This window comes from Chiloscyllium punctatum, chromosome 4 (assembly GCF_047496795.1).
Source record: "Chiloscyllium punctatum isolate Juve2018m chromosome 4, sChiPun1.3, whole genome shotgun sequence".
NCBI classification, from domain to species: domain Eukaryota; kingdom Metazoa; phylum Chordata; class Chondrichthyes; order Orectolobiformes; family Hemiscylliidae; genus Chiloscyllium; species Chiloscyllium punctatum.
This window is the reverse complement of record NC_092742.1, coordinates 76444393-76463351: the sequence shown is the minus strand read 5'-3', so window position 1 is coordinate 76463351 and position 18959 is coordinate 76444393. Positions and strand designations below refer to the sequence as shown.

The 18959-nt window shown below is 40.4% G+C and overlaps 1 protein-coding gene across 9 annotated transcripts in view; it reads right to left on the bottom strand.

Annotated features, from left to right (window-relative positions):
- Nucleotides 1-18959, bottom strand: part of ryr3 (ryanodine receptor 3) — a 382820-nt gene that overhangs the window by 253547 nt on the left and 110314 nt on the right. For all 9 annotated transcript variants that reach the window (XM_072569064.1, XM_072569065.1, XM_072569067.1 and 6 more), the window contains 3 exons: nucleotides 14723-14858; nucleotides 13102-13197; nucleotides 5827-5945 (listed from right to left, as the gene is read on the bottom strand). In XM_072569064.1, coding sequence (XP_072425165.1) covers nucleotides 5827-5945; nucleotides 13102-13197; nucleotides 14723-14858 — 351 coding nt within the window. The remainder of the gene's footprint in view (nucleotides 1-5826; nucleotides 5946-13101; nucleotides 13198-14722; nucleotides 14859-18959) is intronic.

The following is an 18959-nucleotide window of genomic DNA, read 5'->3' as shown; positions in this document are numbered from 1 at the left end:
AAGACACAGAATTTATAGCTAAAGTTTACAGTGTGATGTAACTGAAATTATATATTTAAAAAGACCCAGATTGTTTGTTAAGTCCCTCATCTTTTAGAATGAACATGTACATTTCAGTTCTTTCATGTGAAAATCACAAAACTTTTTTTGGAAGTTAGATTCTCAAGTGCACTTTAACAATTGGTGTCACGTCGGCCCACATAAGGTATTGAAGATGTTAACTCCCTGTGAGGCTATATATGCCACAATGGTCAGACCGATTCTAATCTAAAAAAAAATTACAGAATCTTACATGGATTCATGCAGTTTTTGAGAAAAGTAAAATGTACTTTGCAAGTACAAATTCACCCCACAAACTTGTATGTGTACGTGTGCATGTAGGTGTGTGCGTTGCGGGTGGTGGGGGTGAGTGTCTGTGAGAGGGTGTGTGTATGTGTGGGAGTGTGAGTGTAAAGGGATTTAAGTCTGTGAGAGGGTGTGTGTGGGAGTGTATGAGAGAGGGTCTGAATGTGTGTGTGTGTGTGTCTCTCTGTCTGTCTGTCCGTCTGAGCAGAGACTGATAGCCAAGTTCGGTACCCATGGGGATGGCCTCAACTGGGACCTTAGCTTCATGTCACACTACAGTTGACTCCATTGCACTACACACACACACACACACACACACACACAAAACACACATATAAGTTTGTGGGGTGAATTTGTACTTGCAGAATTAAAGAAAAAGCATACCAAACGCCTTCTTCACTATCCTATCTACCTGTGACTCCACTTTCAAGGAGCTATGAACCTGCACTCCAAGGTCTCTTTGTTCAGCAACACTGCCTAGGGCCTTACCATTAGGTATACAAGTCCTGTGAAGATTTGCTTTCCCAAGATGCAGCACCTCACATTTAACTGAATTAAACTCCATCTGCCACTTCTCAGCCCATTGACCCATCTGGTCCAGATCCTGTTGTAATCTGAGGTAACCTTCTTCGCTGTCCACTACACTTCCAATTTTGGTGTCATCTGCAAATTTACTAAATGTACCTCTTATGCTCACATCCAAATCATTAATTTAAATGAAGAAAAGTAATGGACCCAGCACTGATCCTTGTGGCACTCCACTGGTCACAGGCCTCCAGTCTGAAAAACAACCCTCCACCACCACCCTCTGTCTTCTACCTTTGAGCCAGTTCTGTATCCAAATGGCTAGTTCTCCCTGTATTCTGTGAGATCTAACCTTGCTAATCAGTCTCCCATGGGGAACCTTGTCAAAAGCCTTTCTGAAGTCCATATAGATCACATCTCCCGCTCTGCCCTCATCAATCTTCTTTGTTACTTCTTCAAAAAACTCAATCAAGTTTGTGAGACATGATTTCCCACGCACAAAGCCAAGTTGACTATCCCTAATCAGTCCTTGCCTTTCCAAATACATGTACACGCTGTCCCTCAGAATTCCCTCCAACAACTTGCCCACCGCCGACATTAAGCTCACTGGTGTATAGTTCCCTAGCTTGTCCTTACCACCCTTCTTAAACACTGGCACCACGTTAGCCAACTTCCAGTCTTCCGGCACCTCACCTGTGACTATCGATGATACAAATATCTCAGCAAGAGGCCCAGCAAACACTTACTTAGCTTCCCCCAGAGTTCTAGGGTACACCTGATCAAGTCCTGGGGATTTATCCACTTTTATGCATTTCAAGACATCCAGCACTTCTGGTGAAATACTGTCTATCTTACTTGTCTGTATTTCTTTTCTCCCTAGCTCTACAGTTGTCTATAGTTGTTCCATAGACTTTTGTTGGATTCACTTTTATCTGTGAATGGTTGCTATTGAATTCTGTCAGATGGTTGGCCATTCAATCACTTCCTTTCTTAAATCCCATCTTCAGGAGTGTTGGAAAGATTTAAAAGCTGGCAATCAACTTGTTTGGCCATATAGCAAACTTTCAATGGCCAACAAGTCCTGATGAGAGACTTGCAGCCAGAACTTCTGACCTAGAAGTAAGGATGATTTGACTGTGGCCAGACTGCCTACATCAGTTTAGAGACTCTGATCAATTCTTCACCATGACAGGGTGATAGGCTGAAATATGCACAGAATCCAAAACATTTGACCAAAACCATCACAATTTGTAAAGTTTGATATCTGTTCAGCATACTGTGAAAGTCTTAAATCTACAGTATTCTTTGCTTATATGTTATATATTATAGGAAAGCCAGCATGGCCTCAAAATGTGCATTCACTCTGGCATTATGCCCATTTTAAAGTCAGGAGCTTGGCCATAACTTAAGCATGTTCTGACCTTGTAGTGAATGTTCTGAGTAGCCTGTCTGGGTGGAACTCAAACTCTGTTAGTAGTTTTAATATGGGCGAGCCAAAGATTGCAGTAAAAAATTCTAAATGTCCCAAGCTTTCATTGTGATCTGATATTTGGGTAGTTGAGACGTTTCCCAAGACTGTGGGTAGACATAAGTCTTATATGGAGGTTCAGGCTTTGAAAAGGTCTCGACCCCCAAACAGGCTACATTTTTATTAAGTTAGTCCTCAATGAGGGAAGCTGCTTCCAAAAACTACAAAGTTAAAAATCACACAACACCAGGTTATAGTCCAACAGGTTTAATTGGAAGCACACTAGCTTTCGGAGCGACGCTCCTTCATCAGGTGATTGTGGAGGGCTCAATCGTAATAGAATTTATAGCAAAAATTTGCAGTGTGATGTAACTGAAATTATACATTGAAGAATTGATTGTCTATTAAGCCTTTCATCTGTTAGAATACAGTGATAGTTTCACTTCTTTCATGTGTAAATCACAAAACCCTTTTTTTTAAAGTTGCAATCTCGGGTTAGCTAACTTTGTACACCCCAGTCCAACACTGCATCTCCGAATCATGTCCAAAAACTACAACATTATCCCCCTAGAACAAGCTTCATTGCCACGTTTTCCAACTTTTTTTTATGGCAAATGCTCAATACAACTATTGGCACACCTTTTTATGAGTCACTAAGTTATCCTCAACACTGATCTTATTTTATTCATCAAAGTACTGTCTAAGCATTAGATTACTTGTGAAATATTCTGGCCATCTTTATATACAGTACACACAGGTTTCAGTATATTTTTCTTCTGACTTTGTGCCTTTCTATTTCATTTAGCCTCTGTGTTGGTGTTGTGGTCAATGTGTTGTTGATATTTTGTGGTCAATGAAGTATAGTTTTCAACATCTTCAACCAACTCCATGTACTCTCAAACAGCCTTTTCAACAGGAATATGTGACAATGTAAGTTTAATGTAATCTGATTTCTTCCTGAACATACTTAAGTGTAGCATCAAATCTAGTAAATCCCCAACAACTCTGCACTCTTGGTCCCATATCTGCTAACTCCTTAGCATTCAAAAGAGTAACCAGTGATTTGTGATCTGTCTCAATTGTGAACTGAAGACCCAAGACATAGTGTGAATACCTTTCACAAGCTCAAGTAGTGACTAATGCTTCATTTTCAACGATTGTATATCGTAGCTCTGTTTTAGTCAAAGACACACCATGCACTGGTCTTCAATCACCACTATTGCGAATCTGAAAAAATGTGTTTCTTGCCTCATTAACCATAGTTTTTGCATTCCAATGCTATTCATTTGATTCTGTCATTTTTCCCAGAAATAGCACTTCATTGTCTTTGACATCTTCAGTCTTTTGAAAGCTACTGGCATTAATAATTTTTGCTTTTGGTTTCTGAATTGGGGCCATTTTGCTGCATCGTAGTTTGAAAATATCCCCTCTTTTTTGGAATAGCACTCTGCATTTCTGGCAGTCTTTGTGCCGATGCTGCCTTTTCCAGTTACAGTGAGAACACTGAGCAATGGATGGCAGCTGCTGCCTTTCTCAAGCTTTCAATGTTCCGGTGGAAGTATGATTCTACTACAATACACCAGAAATTGTCCAGTATCAGTCATTTTTCTCCTCAAAGTTTTCTGTCACATTTAATAAATAAATGATTTTGCTTTCTGATAGCTGCCTGCCTGGTTAACTGCACAAGCATTGGTAACATTAAATTCTCCCTTGACTGCTGAAATTCTGTTAAAAGCATCTATTAAGCCTACTGCAACACTGCGATTCAGAACTAATTCATCTTTCCAGGATCCATTTTCACAGCCTGTCAACATAAATTGTTTAATAAGGGAATCAACACTCTCTCCTTATCATTAATTACATCCATTGAATGTTACTCTTTTGAGAATAGTGTTCCTTCTAAGGCTAATGTATATTTCAAATACTTTCATATCAGCATTTAATGTCACTGACTCTTCATGAGTTCCCGATCTGACAAATATGTCATCTGCAGTGCCACCTATGGCATAATGAAGGGTACTGACCTGTTCCTTACAAGACTGATCTGCTAATTCTAATACAGTCTTGTACCTTATAAGTCTGTAATGCCTGTTCAGCTATTTCTTAGTTTAAATCAGGGCTCTCACATTTTTGAGGCACTCTAGTAAGGGAAGGTCTTCTCCATTTCTTCACTTCACTCAAGCCTTCATTTAAGCTTTGTTACCATTTCCTGCACTGTCCTTCACTTGCAATCATTTTCCTTGTTACTTTTGCTTAACTCTTCATTTCATGGCTGTTTGGCATTTTGGGTCTTAGAATCATAGAGTTATACAACACAGAAACAGACCCTTTAGTCAACTCTTCCATGCCAACCAGACATCCCAATCTGGCCTACTTCCATTTGCCAGCAAATGGCTCATATCTCTCTAAACCCTTCTTATTCATATACCCATCCAGATGTCTTTTATAAATTGTAATTGTACCAGCCTCCACCACTTCCTCTAGCAGCTCGCTCCATACACACACACACACCACCCTCTGCGTGAAAAAGTTGCCCCTCAGGTCTCTTTTAAATCTTTCCCCTCTCACCTTAAACCTATGTCCTCTAGTTTTGGACTCTCCTACCCTGGGAAAAAGACTTTGACTATTCAGCCAATCCTTTATCTCCAGGATTTTATAAACCTGTATAAGTTCACACCTCAGCCTTCAACGCAACAGGGATAATAGCCCCAGCCTATTCAGCATCTCCCTATAACTCAAACCCTCCAAACCTGGCAATATCTTTGTAAATCTTTTCTGCACTCTTTCAAGTTTAACAACATTCTTCCTATAGCAGGGAGTTAGCCTGCTGGTAACATATTGAGTGTACTTATACAACAAAGCGTAACAGTGGATGGCGCGATGGCTCAGTGGTTAGCACTGCTGCCTCATAGTGCCAGGGACCTGGGTTCAATCTCAGCCTCGAGTGACTCATGTCTGTTTGGAGTTTGCACGATCTCCCCGTGTCTTTGTGGGTTTCCTCCAGGTGCTCTGGTTTCCTCCCACAATCCAAAGATGTGCAGCTTAGGTGAATTGGCCATGCTAAATTGCCTGTAGTGTTCAGGCATGTGTAGGTTACGTGCAATAGTCGGGGTAAACATAGAGTAATGGAATGGGTTTGGATGGGTTACTCTTCAGAGGGTCAATGTGGACTTTTTGGGCCGAAGGGCCTGTTTCCACACTGTAGAGATTCTAGCCATGAGGCCTCACAAGGTCCATTCTCAGAGAATTTTGTTATCATGTCCCCTTGTATCACTAACAATATAGACTGTCTATATATATTTATCAATAACCCTTTATACTCAAGTGCCTTACTCTGTTTAAGACATAATTTATATTATCCTCCAATTCTTACACTTTTTTGTCTTCAGAGACAGTTTATGACAGGAAACATTGACAAATTATTTATTTTACATTCTTATATTTGGTCAGGACTTTCAGAATGCATTGTTTTGTGACCATGTATATACCTTATGGTTGCGTCCATGTTTATCCAGTAATGAAATAATAGATTTGATATGCCCTTCTTTGATCACATTGAGCGCCTCAGGACTTTCAATCAAGATACAGTGCAAAACCTCCAGGATACCTGTGTCAAAAATACAAATCAAAATTATCAAAGGATGTCAGATATTTCAAAGTGACATGACAAACCTCTATGTACATGTAACATATAGAATCAGTTCTGAAATGCAGATGTAATCAGTTTACAAAATTATCGTTGCTCATTTTCTTTTCCCCAGAATCAGTTCTCTGGGAAGAAAAAGGCTAAGTTTTATTCTCATGATCTTTCATTTACTGACAAAACCAACCTTTTGCACAGATGAACAAATTGCACTTTTAGTAGAAATTATTTTCTGATTCTCAAATTTCATAACTAGTTTATTTGTTTTTGGTGGTTTCTATGGGAAAGATGGTGGCCAAGAAATCTCCCTGTCCTTCTCAATATTACAGTGCCTTCACTAACCATCTGGGCCATCAGCATTAGGAGACAGAGTCTCCATATAAGATCTCATTGTAAGGACAGCGAGTCCAGGTTTCCTCAAGTCTTGGGCAGGCACTTTAGTCAAGCGTCAGACACATATGGACAAATGTACATTGATAGTTGAGGGAGGTGCATGGTTTAAGCAAGACACTAGGTATTACAATGTCTCCAATTTAAAGATTTGAAAATGAGTCATTCTTGTGTAATATTTCCAGCATTTACTTTAGCTTAACATTGCATTTCTTTGTTTGCATGTCTATGTTAGATATCAAAGAAGAACAGCTTTTTAGCTCAAAAATAATATTCACACTTTGCTTAATACCATCACTAGGATCAGGAAGAGAAATCTGGGACCTAGTGCTTCTGCTGTTTCTGGCACTCTTATTTCACTGATACCTTTAACCCTTCCCCTCACATGTTTCGGAATAGAGAACAGTGTGGAAACAGGCCCTTCGACCCAACAAGTCCACATTGACCCTCTGAAGAGTAACCCATCCAAACCCATTCCATTACTCTATGTTTACCCGACTATTGCACGTAACCTACATATGCCTGAACACTACATGTTTCGGAATCAAAATTCCATCCCAAATAGATTCATAGAGTCATAGAGATGTACAGCATGGAAACAGATCCTTCGGTTCAACCCGTCCATGCCAACCAGATATCTCAACCCAATCTAGTCCCACCTGCCAGCACCCGGCCCATATCCCTCCAAACCCTTCCTATTCATATACCCATCCAAATGCTTCTTAAATGTTGCAATTGTACCAGCCTCCACCACATCCTCTGGCAGCTCATTCCATACATGTACCAGCCTCTGCGTGAAAATGTTGCCCCTTAGGTCTCTTTTATATCTTTCCCCTCTCACCCTAAGCTTATGTCCTCTAGTTCTGGACTCCCTGACCCCAGGGAAAAGACTTGGTCTATTTATCCTATCCATGCCCCTCGTAATTTTGTAAACCTCCATAAGGTCACCCCCCAGTATCCAACGCTCCAGGGAAAACAGCCCCAGCCTGTTCAGCTGCTCCCTGTAGCTCAGATCCTCCAACCCTGGCACCATCCTTGTTAATCTTTTCTGAACCCTTTCAAGTTTCACAACATCTTTCTGATAGGAAGGAGACCAGAATTGCACGCAATATTCCAACAGTGGCCTAACCAATGTCCTGTACAGCCGCAACATGACCTCCCAACTCCTGTACTCAATACTCTGACCAATAAAGGAAAGCATACCAAACGCCTTCTTCACTATCCTATCTCCTGCGACTCCACTTTCAAGGAGCTATGAACCTGCACTCCAAGGTCTCTTTGTTCAGCAACACTCCCTAGGACCTTACCATTAAGTGTATAAGTCCTGCTAAGATTTGCTTTCCCAAAGTGCAGCACCTCGCATTTATCTGAACTAAACTCCATCTGCCACTTCTCAGCCCATTGGCACATCTGGTCCAGATCCTGTTGTAATCGGAGGTAACCCTCTTCACTGAGAAAGTGAGGACTGCAGATGCTGGAGATCCTTGGATGCTCCTTGGATCCTGACCTGCTGCGCTTTTCCAGCAATACATTTTCAACCCTCTTTGCTGTCCACTACACCTCCAATTTTGGTGTCATCTGCAAACTTACTAATTGTACCTCTTATGCTCGCAACCAAATCATTTATCTAAATGACAAAAAGTAAAGGGCCCAGCACCGATCCTTGTGGCACTCCACTGGTCGCAGGCCTCCACTCTGAAAAACAACCCTCCACCACCACCCTCTGTCTTCTACCTTTGAGCCAGTTCTGTATCCAAATGGCTAGTTCTCCCTGTATTCCATGAGATCTAACCTTACTAATCAGTCTCCCATGGGGAACCTTGTCGAACGCCTTACTGAAGTCCATATAGATCACATCTACCGCTCTGCCCTAATCAATCTTCTTTGTTACTTCTTCAAAAAACTCAATCAAGTTTGTGAGACATGATTTCCCACACACAAAGCCATGTTGACTATCCCTAATCAGTCCTTGCCTTTCCAAATACATGTACATACTGTCCCTCAGGATTCCTTCCAACAACATGCCCACCACTGACGTCAAGCTCACTGGTCTATAGTTCCCTGGTTTGTCTTTACCGTCCTTCTTAAATATTGGCACCACGTTTGCCAACCGCCAGGTCTTCCAGCACCTCACCTGTGACTATCAATGATACAAATATCTCAGCAAGAGGCCCAGCAATCACTTCTCTAGCTTCCCACAGAGTTCTCGGGTACACCTGACCAGGTCCTGGGGATTTATCCACCTTTAACAGTTTCAAGACATCCAGCACTTCCTCCTCTGTAATCTGGACATTTTGCAAGGTGTCACCATTTATTTCCCTACAGTCTATATCTTCCATATCCTTTTCCACAGTAAATACTGATGCAAAATATGCATTTAGTATTTGCTTAATAATTGCTTTTGCGTTTTCCTTGATGGCAATATCTTGTTTGAATTTGACTCTTTTTCATTCTAACTAATTTACTGAGTAATGCAGGCACAAAGTCTCAGCACCTAATGTCATACGGGGCATCCGGAGTTGTACATGAACAGAATTAAAAGAATATATCAATATCCTCAATAATTATCAACTCCCTATTAAATATAAAGCCACAATGTACAATGAAGACATTACTGTCTGAGATGCCACAGTATTTAAATTGTCAAAAGGCAGTTGGTGTTAGTAAGCAATTTTTTTTCTAAAATCAATTACACACTACTATATTGAAAAAGCCATCACTTTGAACACACCTTCCTGAGATAGATTAGGTCAAAGCTATCACATTTCAATCACATATGCACAACAACAAGATATATTAACCATGCAGTTACTACACCTTTCACTCTGATTTCAGTCTCAGATGTGAACTTAACAATTCACATGATAGTTCTATTCATATGCAGTCTTAACGTAGCAATTCTACCTTCATTTGTGAGGAATTTATTACCTCAGTGATTTCAATTTTTCTTGGCTCCCACTTAGTTAAGATTTTTTTTTCATTTGTTCACGGGAGGTGGATGTCACTGGTTATGCTAGCATTTACTGCCCATTCTTAATTGCACAGTATTCTTTTATTGACAGGCTTTAAACCATTTACTCTGCTTTTTTTTTTCACCTGCCTCCCACACCAATCTTCATCCAACCTCCCTTTCTACATCTCTCCTCATTTCACAGCCCCTCTCCCTGCGCTGTCTCTCCCCTCACAAGTGCAGCCTCTTTTAAGGTCCCTTTCCTCCAATCCTGCAGCCTCGCCCACTCTCTATTCCACCCTTCCGTCTCTTTCTCTCTTCCACACTCTGTCCCACTCAGCCTCCCATGCTCTCTCCTTCTCAACCCTGCAGCCTATCTTCTCTCTTCTTTCCCTGGCAACATTTGAGCTTCCTCCCTCACTTCCTTCTCAACACAACCCCTCCGTCCTCCACTCTCCCTTGTTTCAAGCGACCATTCCTGCAAGCCTCCCCTCCATCTCTTCCCACCCCCTGAAGTATCCAATCTGTTTCTATCTCTGCCTCAACTGGCAACTAAAACTGATAAACATGGAATAGAACCAACCCATGGTTGGAAGGGGAGCTCCTCAGAAATTCTTTCCCTATGTTTGGGGTGAGTTTGGCCTCTGCTCCCTTGTGTATTGAGTGCTGCTACATGGCCAGTGGCCCAGGTCCCGGTTCAGCATGGTCCCCAGTGATTAGGATCAGGAGCATCCTCCCTCTCCCGGGTTCTGGCCATAGTAGAATGTCGGTACATTGATCTTAATGCCTCAATTACTCATTATAGATTCACTGCTTATAGTGTCAGAGACATTAAACATCTTTAAAGAGATGCAAACGTGAGAAAAAAGGCTGCATCTTATTGCTGCCAGGGAACCACGCAGGAAAAATTAAAACCAGTAGCAGTCTCATAGAGATGAAAGTCAAGGCAAATAGATTGTGTTCCCACAAGAACATTACAATAGCATTAAGCAGGGGATTAGAGATGAACTGCATTGCAATGTTTACATATTGGTTCCTGCATAAATGACATAATATCATCACTGTATAGGTTATGTACAATTCAGCTGTTAAAGTTGTACCTTATTAGCCCACTTATTTAAGTAAATTAATGCAATGGTATAATGACAAAAAAAATTATATACACTTATTCCATGCCACAAGTATTAATATTTCAAAATATTCAATGGGCTAAAATTTCACAGGGTTGCCCTGGTAGTAAATTATGTCCACCAGAACCCAAGTTACCTTTACAAAAGCATACACCCTACTGAGGTCATCTGCAGAATTGGGTTCGGCTCCCGGCAACTGCAAGGGTGTCGTGGCCGCTGACTGTTTTACCTATTGTGCCTTTGCACACTAAAGCTTAAGAGTCTTCAGATCGCATGTGCCTCTTGGCAGGAAGTAATCAGTCCTCTATCAAGTTGAATCAGAACAAATATTTTAAAAAGCTTGAAAAGAACGCACACTTGCTCTGATGTAATGTGCCCAAAACTCATAATTTTGTCTGGAGTTTCCCAAAATCAACAGCTCAGGAGAAACACGTTGTATTGCCAGCCTACACATGAGTGTTGGTACTGCAAATGAACTCAAATAATACCTGAGCTTTCGTCAGTTTCTGTTCCAGAAAATTGCTCAAGGTACCTCCCGTGTAATTCCCCATCTCTTGACTTGCTGTCACTCCTACCACAGTAGAAAGCTGGCACTGATCAGTGGGGTCAGAAACCAATAACAAATCAGGGGACTAGGTGGTGTAAGGGGGAGTGTTCAGAGCAAGATAATTATTAAGGCATGAGATCTCAAGAACAGGTGAAGTGGGTCAGAATGCCACTTAATAGATAAGTCCCCTGGGCCAGACGGGATAAACCCAAGGCTCTATAGGAAGCAAAGGAAGAAATTGTTATGTCTTTGGCAATGATCTTTGCATCTTTACTGCCCACTGGAGTACTGCCAGATGATTGGAAGGTGGAAAATGTTATTCCCTTGTTCAAGAAAGGGAATAGGGATAACCCTGGGAATTACAGACCTGTCAGTCTTACATCAGTGGTGGGCAAATTACTGGAGAGGATTCTGAGAGACAGGATTTATTATTATTTGGGAAAGCATTGCTTGATTAGAGATAGTCAGCATGGCTTTGTGAGGGGCAGGTCATGCCTCACAAGCCTTATTGAATTATTTGAGGATGTAACAAAACACATTGATGAAGGTAGAGTAGTGGATGTGACGGACATGGATTTTAACAAGGCATTTGATAAGGTTCCCCATGGTAGGCTCATTCAGAAAGTAAGGAGGCATGGGATACAGGGAAGTCTGGCTGTAAGGATACAGAATTGGCTGGCCTTAGAAGACAGACGGTGATAGGATATGCAAAGTATTCAGTCTGAGGTTCAGTGACCAGTGATGTTCTGCAGGGATCTGTTCTGGGAATTCTGCTCTTTGCGATTTTTATAAATGACTTGGATGAGGAAGCAGAAAGCTGGTTTAGTAAGTTTGCCAATGACACAAAAGATTGGCAGAGTTGTGGATAGTATGGACAGCTGTTGTAGGTTGTAACAGGACATTGACAGGATGCAGAGCTGGACTGAGAAGTGGCAGCTGGAGTTCAGCCTAGAAAAGTGTGAAGTGATTTATTTTGGAAAGTCGAATTTGAATGCAGATTACAAGGTTAAAACCAGGATTCCTGGCAGTGTAGAGGAACAGAGGGATCTTGGGATCCACATCCACAGATCTCTCCAAGTTGCCATCCAAGTGAATAGAGTTGTTAGGAAGGCGTATGGTTGTTGGCCTTCATTAGTAAGGGGGATTGAGTTTAAGAACCATGAGATTATGCTGTAGCTCTATAAAGCCCTAGCTATATCACACTTAGAATATTGTGTTCAGTTCTGGTCGCCTCATTATAGGAAAGATGTGGAAGCTTTAGAGAGGGTGCAGTCGAGATTTAACAGGATGCTGCATGGACTGGAGTGGTAATGAAGTATGTCTCATGAAGAAAGGTTGAGGAATCTCGGGCTTTTCTCATTAGAGCAAAGAAGACGAGTGGTGACTTCATAGAGATGTACAAGATGAATAGATAGAGTGAATAGTCAGACAGTATTTTTTTCCCAGGGCGGAAATGGCTATCATGAGAAGGAATAATTTTAAGGTAATTGGAGGAAGGTTTAGGGGAGATGTCAGAGGTAGATTCTTTACACAGTAAGTGGTGGGTGCACGGAATACACTGCCAGCAGTGATTGTAGAGCCAGATACATTAGGGACGTTTAAGTGACTCTTGGATATGCACATGGATAGTAGTAAAATGAAGGGCTGACCATTTTGTCTGAGTTAGTATTTCAGCACAAATGTTATTAGACACTCATTTTCTTACTAAATACCGGTTTTAATTTTTAAAAAAATTTACTCATGGGATGTGGGTGGCTTTGGCTAGGTCAGCAGTTATTCCCCATCCCTAATTGCCAATAGGGCAGTTAAGAGCCAATCACATTGCTGTGGGTCTGGCGTCATATGTAGGCCAGGCCAGGCAAGGATAGCAGTTTCCTTCCCTAAAATGAACCAGATTGATTTTTCCTACAATCAACAATGGATTCATGGTCATTATTAAACTCTTAATTACTGATTTTTTTATTGAATTCATATTCCATCATCTGCCCAGATGGGATTTGAACCCAATGTCCCCAGAACGTTCACTATTAGAATATAAGAGCTATTAGAATATAAGAGCTATTAGAATATAAGATTTCATACACAAATAAAACACTCCGTTACCTGAAGAAGATTCCAATCTGTCTAATTTATTGACCAACCAGTCTAAGTTTTTCGAAAACTTGGCACAGTTGCTACGGTTTCCACGTATTAGTGCAGCTAGAGAAAACAGGCAGCATATAACAGATGTGAACTCATGTGAAGCACAGTTTGTCTCAAAATGTAATAACAAAATTATAACAAAATGCACAAAACCATACATAGCATGTAGCACAGTAACAGGCTATTTACCCCCAAATGGTTTTCTCGTATTTATGCCTCATTGAGCCTCAGCCTACTTCATTAAGCCTACTAGCAACTTCCCTTTATTGCTTTCTCCATTGATTGATATATTTATGGGGAGGTAGATAAACAATGCTATTCATTGCAACTTCAGTTTTGTGATTGAGATGTCCACACTCATACAACTCTAGGTGAAGAAAAATTATCTTCTGGATATATGGGTATCTATCTCATTTATGACCTATTGTTTCTGAAGAAAACAACCTTATCCTGCTCTGTCATTCCTAATAGATGCTCAGTTTAGGGATCTTCCTGTACCATCTACAATGCTTCTACATCAGAGTTATAATATGAAGGCCACAACTGTACTGCATTTAAGTATGGCTTGACCAAGGTTTTATGCAGGTTCAACAGAATCTCTGGGCTTTTCATTTGAAAACTAAACTCTGACCTTTGTTTGCTTTTAAAAGAATTCCTTTCTTTTAGTCTTCTAATTATTTTGTGAATCTGCAACCTGAGATCTCCTGCTTAAATTGACCTCTTTTTTTTCCCTCAGAGGCATATGCCCTCATTATTCCTGCGAAAATACATCGCCTCGCACTTGTCATTTTCAAAATTCATCAAGTATGTTATAATTCTGAAAGTTTATTAATGTCTTCTCATAATGTATTGCAGTCTTTGGTTTTAACTATACTTGGATATTTGATATAAATATGTGAAAGAAAAATCTATTCACCAATATAAATTGACTCCTTGAGTTAATTAATTTAAGATTCCAATCATTATACCATTTTGTTTTCAAGTAATTGCTTCCCATTTTTACTTTGTTACTCTCTTGATACTTTAATTTCTCTTAAAAGTTTAGATAGATTATTTGCTGTGGTCCACAAAGGACCATTGGCAGCTGTGTCCATTAGAGAGAGAATCAATTGGATGTGGATATAGATTGAGGAGTAAGACTTCACATTAATCATGGGACAATGTGAAAGGGCACGCTTCCATGAACCATCATAGCTATTATGGAATTGAACTTGCACTGTTGTTGTTATTCTGCTCCACACTCTCGCCATCAAGCTCAATTGAGTTAAGCACCTCATGCCTGTTAATTCGGTGATTTGATTTTTTCTGATCAAGATAAGACAACAAAAAATTAAATCCACCTTGACATTCTATCCTATGTTACGTTTTGCCAAATTCCCCATTCCTGCAAAATAATGCACAACAATTAAAAGCTAATAATTCTGCAGGCACTTGCAAATTAGCCAAGAATACTGTTCACTGCATGCTCTTTTTAATTCTGAGAGCAATTAAAACTGTGCAATTCATAAATACATTTGTCAGCACTTAAGAATTCTTCATTCTTCTGCTGCCTGTATTTTAAAGAGCAATTGTAGGACTTTACCTAGCAGCTCATAAAGCAAATTCAAAATATCTTTCCACGCTGCTCCAGCTTCTTCACCAGCAAATTCTGCAAAATGTGCCGCACTGTGGTAGACATTCAGCCGGTCAATGCAATTCAGGACCAATCTCAGCATTGCCTGACAACATTGAGAGATTGAAGATAAGTCCAAGAAATAAGACAAATGAGTGTGCAGTGTAAGTGTGCAGTATCCTTCCTTTCTACGCTGCTTTTCCATTGTTGGAACAACATTCAACCACAACTACCCTGACTATTTTGTCGTATGTAATTATGTTATGGACAAGAAAAGTAATTCACATTTAAAAGTTGGCACTATGGTGTGCCTATACCAGATAGATTGCAGTGGTTTAAAAAAAAAGCAGCTCACTATTATCTTCCATAGGACTATTAGGGATGGGCCTTGCCAGCAATGCTCACATAGCATAGATGTATCATTAAAAGGCTAAAGCAATTAAAGGATCATTGTACACAGATGATTGACAAGTGAGCAATTTATCAGCGAAGTTCTCCAGTTATTGGTAACCTCGATATTTCGGAATATACTTTTGGTTATTTGGAGTGGGATTATGTTTCCACATATGTTAAGGATACAACAACTGTAGCAATCTGATCCTGAAATGGATAGTGGATTACATATCATCTGCTCAAGTTTCTCAGTTAGAAACCTTGCCAGATATTTCAGAGACTGTGTATGACTTAGAGAACAAAGATCCCACACGAATTGCATTCCAACAGGGGGTTGCTCCAGAAAAAGGGTTTGCCCTGTTGACTTTATGCTCTATTGTTTATGGTTTCTGTGAATCCAGTTGATCAAAAACTACATCAAATTGCAATCAAAAATAAAATCCAACTGTTATGCAAATTTATATTTTAAAGCAAGGATTTAACATAAGAAACATTCTTGATCTCTTCTTTCCTGCAAGTCAAATTTAAGAAAATTTAGGAAATATGTGTGGGCGGTATGGTGGCACAGTGGTTAGCACTGCTGCCTCACAGCGCCAGAGACCCGGGTTCAATTCCCACCTCAGGCGACTGATTGTGTGGAGTTTGCACATTCTCCCCGTGTCTGCGTGGGTTTCCTCCGGGTGCTCCAGTTTCCTCCCACAGTCCAAAGATGTGCAGGTCAGGTGAATCTAATCTAAAAAAACCCATATCTTCACCCTTTGTGCTGTTTTCTTATGCCTGAGTTTGAAAGGAACTTGCATCTTTTTCCAAACAATATGCTTGATAAAAGTTGTTAATAAACATTACTATCAAACATTCTTGTGTCAGACTCTGCTCGGCAAGCTGCAGAAGAAAACACCTCTAGTCTCCCTGGCAATGTCCATTTAAATGTCAATCCACTGCATTAACCTTCACACACCACCCTTCATTTTCTGCACTCTGAATGAGATTGTCAATTAAAACCACATTGAGAGTTGTTTGTGCTGCGAGATTGTCCTGCTAAGAGCTATTAGAGCTATGTGTGGGGAGATATGGTACAGAAGTTAAATTTGCGTTAAGAGCCTTATAACTAACACAGAGAGATTTCAACCCATCAGCAAGTTTAATTCACCATAAAATATGATCCCTTGGAAGGAGGAAATGTTACTGAAAAGATTTTTCTCATTCCAAAAGTGTTGAAATATTTTTGTGTCAAGTCAGTGGTATGATTTTCAGATTTTCCCTTCTTAAAAGGAAAGCATGATGCTTCAATTCGCAACAGTATAAATGTGTTGTATGATTCAGAGTGCATCACATCCATGATGATATCCCACTCAGACAAGTCATCAAGGAAAGTGATAAGTGAGTACACTAAGGATCTTAACAGAGATAGTGAGGGGATATTGGAGGAAAGACACTTTGGGGAAGTCTTGCATATCTTCTGGCAAATGCTCAGGCAGCAGCAATAATAATCCATTGTACTGGGAGATCAGTATGTGTGAAGGGGAAGTAAAGTAAAAGTGATTTAAGGAAAGAGTGACCTTTGTTGATTACAGCACATTTCAATTTAAACAACTTAAATAATTTGTCATGATTTGGAGATGCCAGTATTGGACTGGGGTGTACAAAGTTAAAAATCACACAACACCAGGTTATCGTCCAACAGGTTTAATTGGAAGCACAGTAGCTTTCGGAGCGACTATCACCTGATGAAGGAGCGTCGCTCCGAAAGCTAGTGTGCTTCCCAATTATACCAGTTGGACTATAATCTGGTGTTGTGTGATTTTTAACTAAATAATTTGTGTTGGCATGTGTCAAAGTGACTTTCTGACAAAGTGTCAAACTCTTCAAAGTGACACTTTCAAAGAAAACAGCACTGAAAGCTTCAACCAATGGAGTCAAATTAGCACCAGAATGAAAATTTCCATTGTAATGTTCAAAATCAAGGTGTCAAAGGGCACCAAACTAATTTGCAAAGTAAACTTCAATGGACAAGAGGAGGAGAATATCTTGCTGTCTGCAAGAAAAGTTGAGAATTCTTTTCCCCGGACAGCAGTGGAGGCTGGGTCATCGAACATATTCAAGGTTAACATAGAACATAGAACATTACAGCGCAGTACAGCCCTTCAGCCCTTGATGTTGTGCTGACCTGTAGAATCAATCTGAAGCCCATCTAACCTACATTGTTCCATTCTCATCCATATGCCTATCCAATGACCACTTAAATCCCCTTAAAGTTGGTGAGTCTACTACTGCTGCAAGCAGTGTGTTCCACGCCCTACCACTCTCTGAGTAAAGAAACTACCTCTGACATTTATCCTATATCTATCACCGTTCAATTTAAAGCTATGTCCCCTCGTGCTAGTCACCATCATCTGAGGAAAAAGGTTCTCACTGTCTAAAATATCTAACCCTCTGATTATCTCAATTAAGTCACCTCTTAACCTTCTTCTCTCTAACGAACACAGCCTCAAGTCTCTCAGCCTTTCCTCATAAGACCTTCTCTCCATACCAGGCAACATCCTAGTAAATCTCCTCAGAAACCTTTCCAAAGCTTCCACATCCTTCCTATAATGCAGTGACCAGAACTGTACGCAATACTCCAAGTGTGTACCAGAACTTATTACAGCTGCAACATGATCATGGTTCCGAAACTCAATCCCTCTACCAATAAAAGCTAACACACCATATGCCTTCTTAACAGCCCCAACAACCAGGTGGCAACTTTCAAGGATCTATGTACCTGGATACCAAGATCTCTCTGCTCTTCTACACTACCAAGAATCTTACCATTAGCCCAGTACTCCGCATTCCTGTTGCTCCTTGCAAAGTGAATCACCTCATACTTTTTCACACTAAACTCCATTTGCCACATCTCAGCCCAGCTCTCCTGCTTACCTATGTCCCTCTGTAACCTACAACATCCTTCATCTCTATCCACAACTCTACCGACCTTAGTGTCATCCGCAAATTTACTAACCCATCATTTTATGCCCTCATTCAGATCATTTATACAAATGACAATCAACAGTGGATCCAAAATAGATCCTTGCAGTACACCACTAGTAACTGAACTCCAGCATGAATACTTCCCATTAACCACCACCCTCTATCTTCTTTCAACTAGCCAATTTCTGACCCAAACCGCTAAGTCACCCTCAGTCCCATGCCTCTGTGTTTTGTGCAATAGCCTACCATGGGGAACCTTATCAAATGCTGTACTGAAATCCACATACATCATATCAACCACTTTACCTTCATCCACCTGTTTGTTCACCTTCTCAAAGAACTCAATAAGGTTTGTGAAGCACGACCTATCCTTCACAAAATTGTGTTTACTATCCCTAATCAAATTATTCCTTGACATAAAGATCAAAGCCAAAGGCTCGGCAATCTCCCCCCTGGCTTCCCAAAGGATCCTAGGATAAATCCCATCCAGCCTATGGACTTATCTATTTTTACACTTCCCAGAATTGCTAACACCTCCTCCTTATGAACCTCAATCCCATCTAGTCTAGTAGCCTTTTTCCAGGTGATGCCAGACAGTATTTTGATCAGAAAGGGAGTGAACAGTAATGGGGAGGCAGACAGGGAAGTCACAATCTGATCAGTCATGATTTTATTGAATGGCAGAACAAGCTTGAGGGGCTGAATGGTCTACTCCTGCAACTGATTCTCATGCTCTTATCAAATTTAAAAAGCCAATATTTGTGAAAATAAATATTTTAGATTGATAAACACGATGTCTAAAAATGTAGAGAGAGAAAAGTCTACTCAATAACAAATACACTGCGGT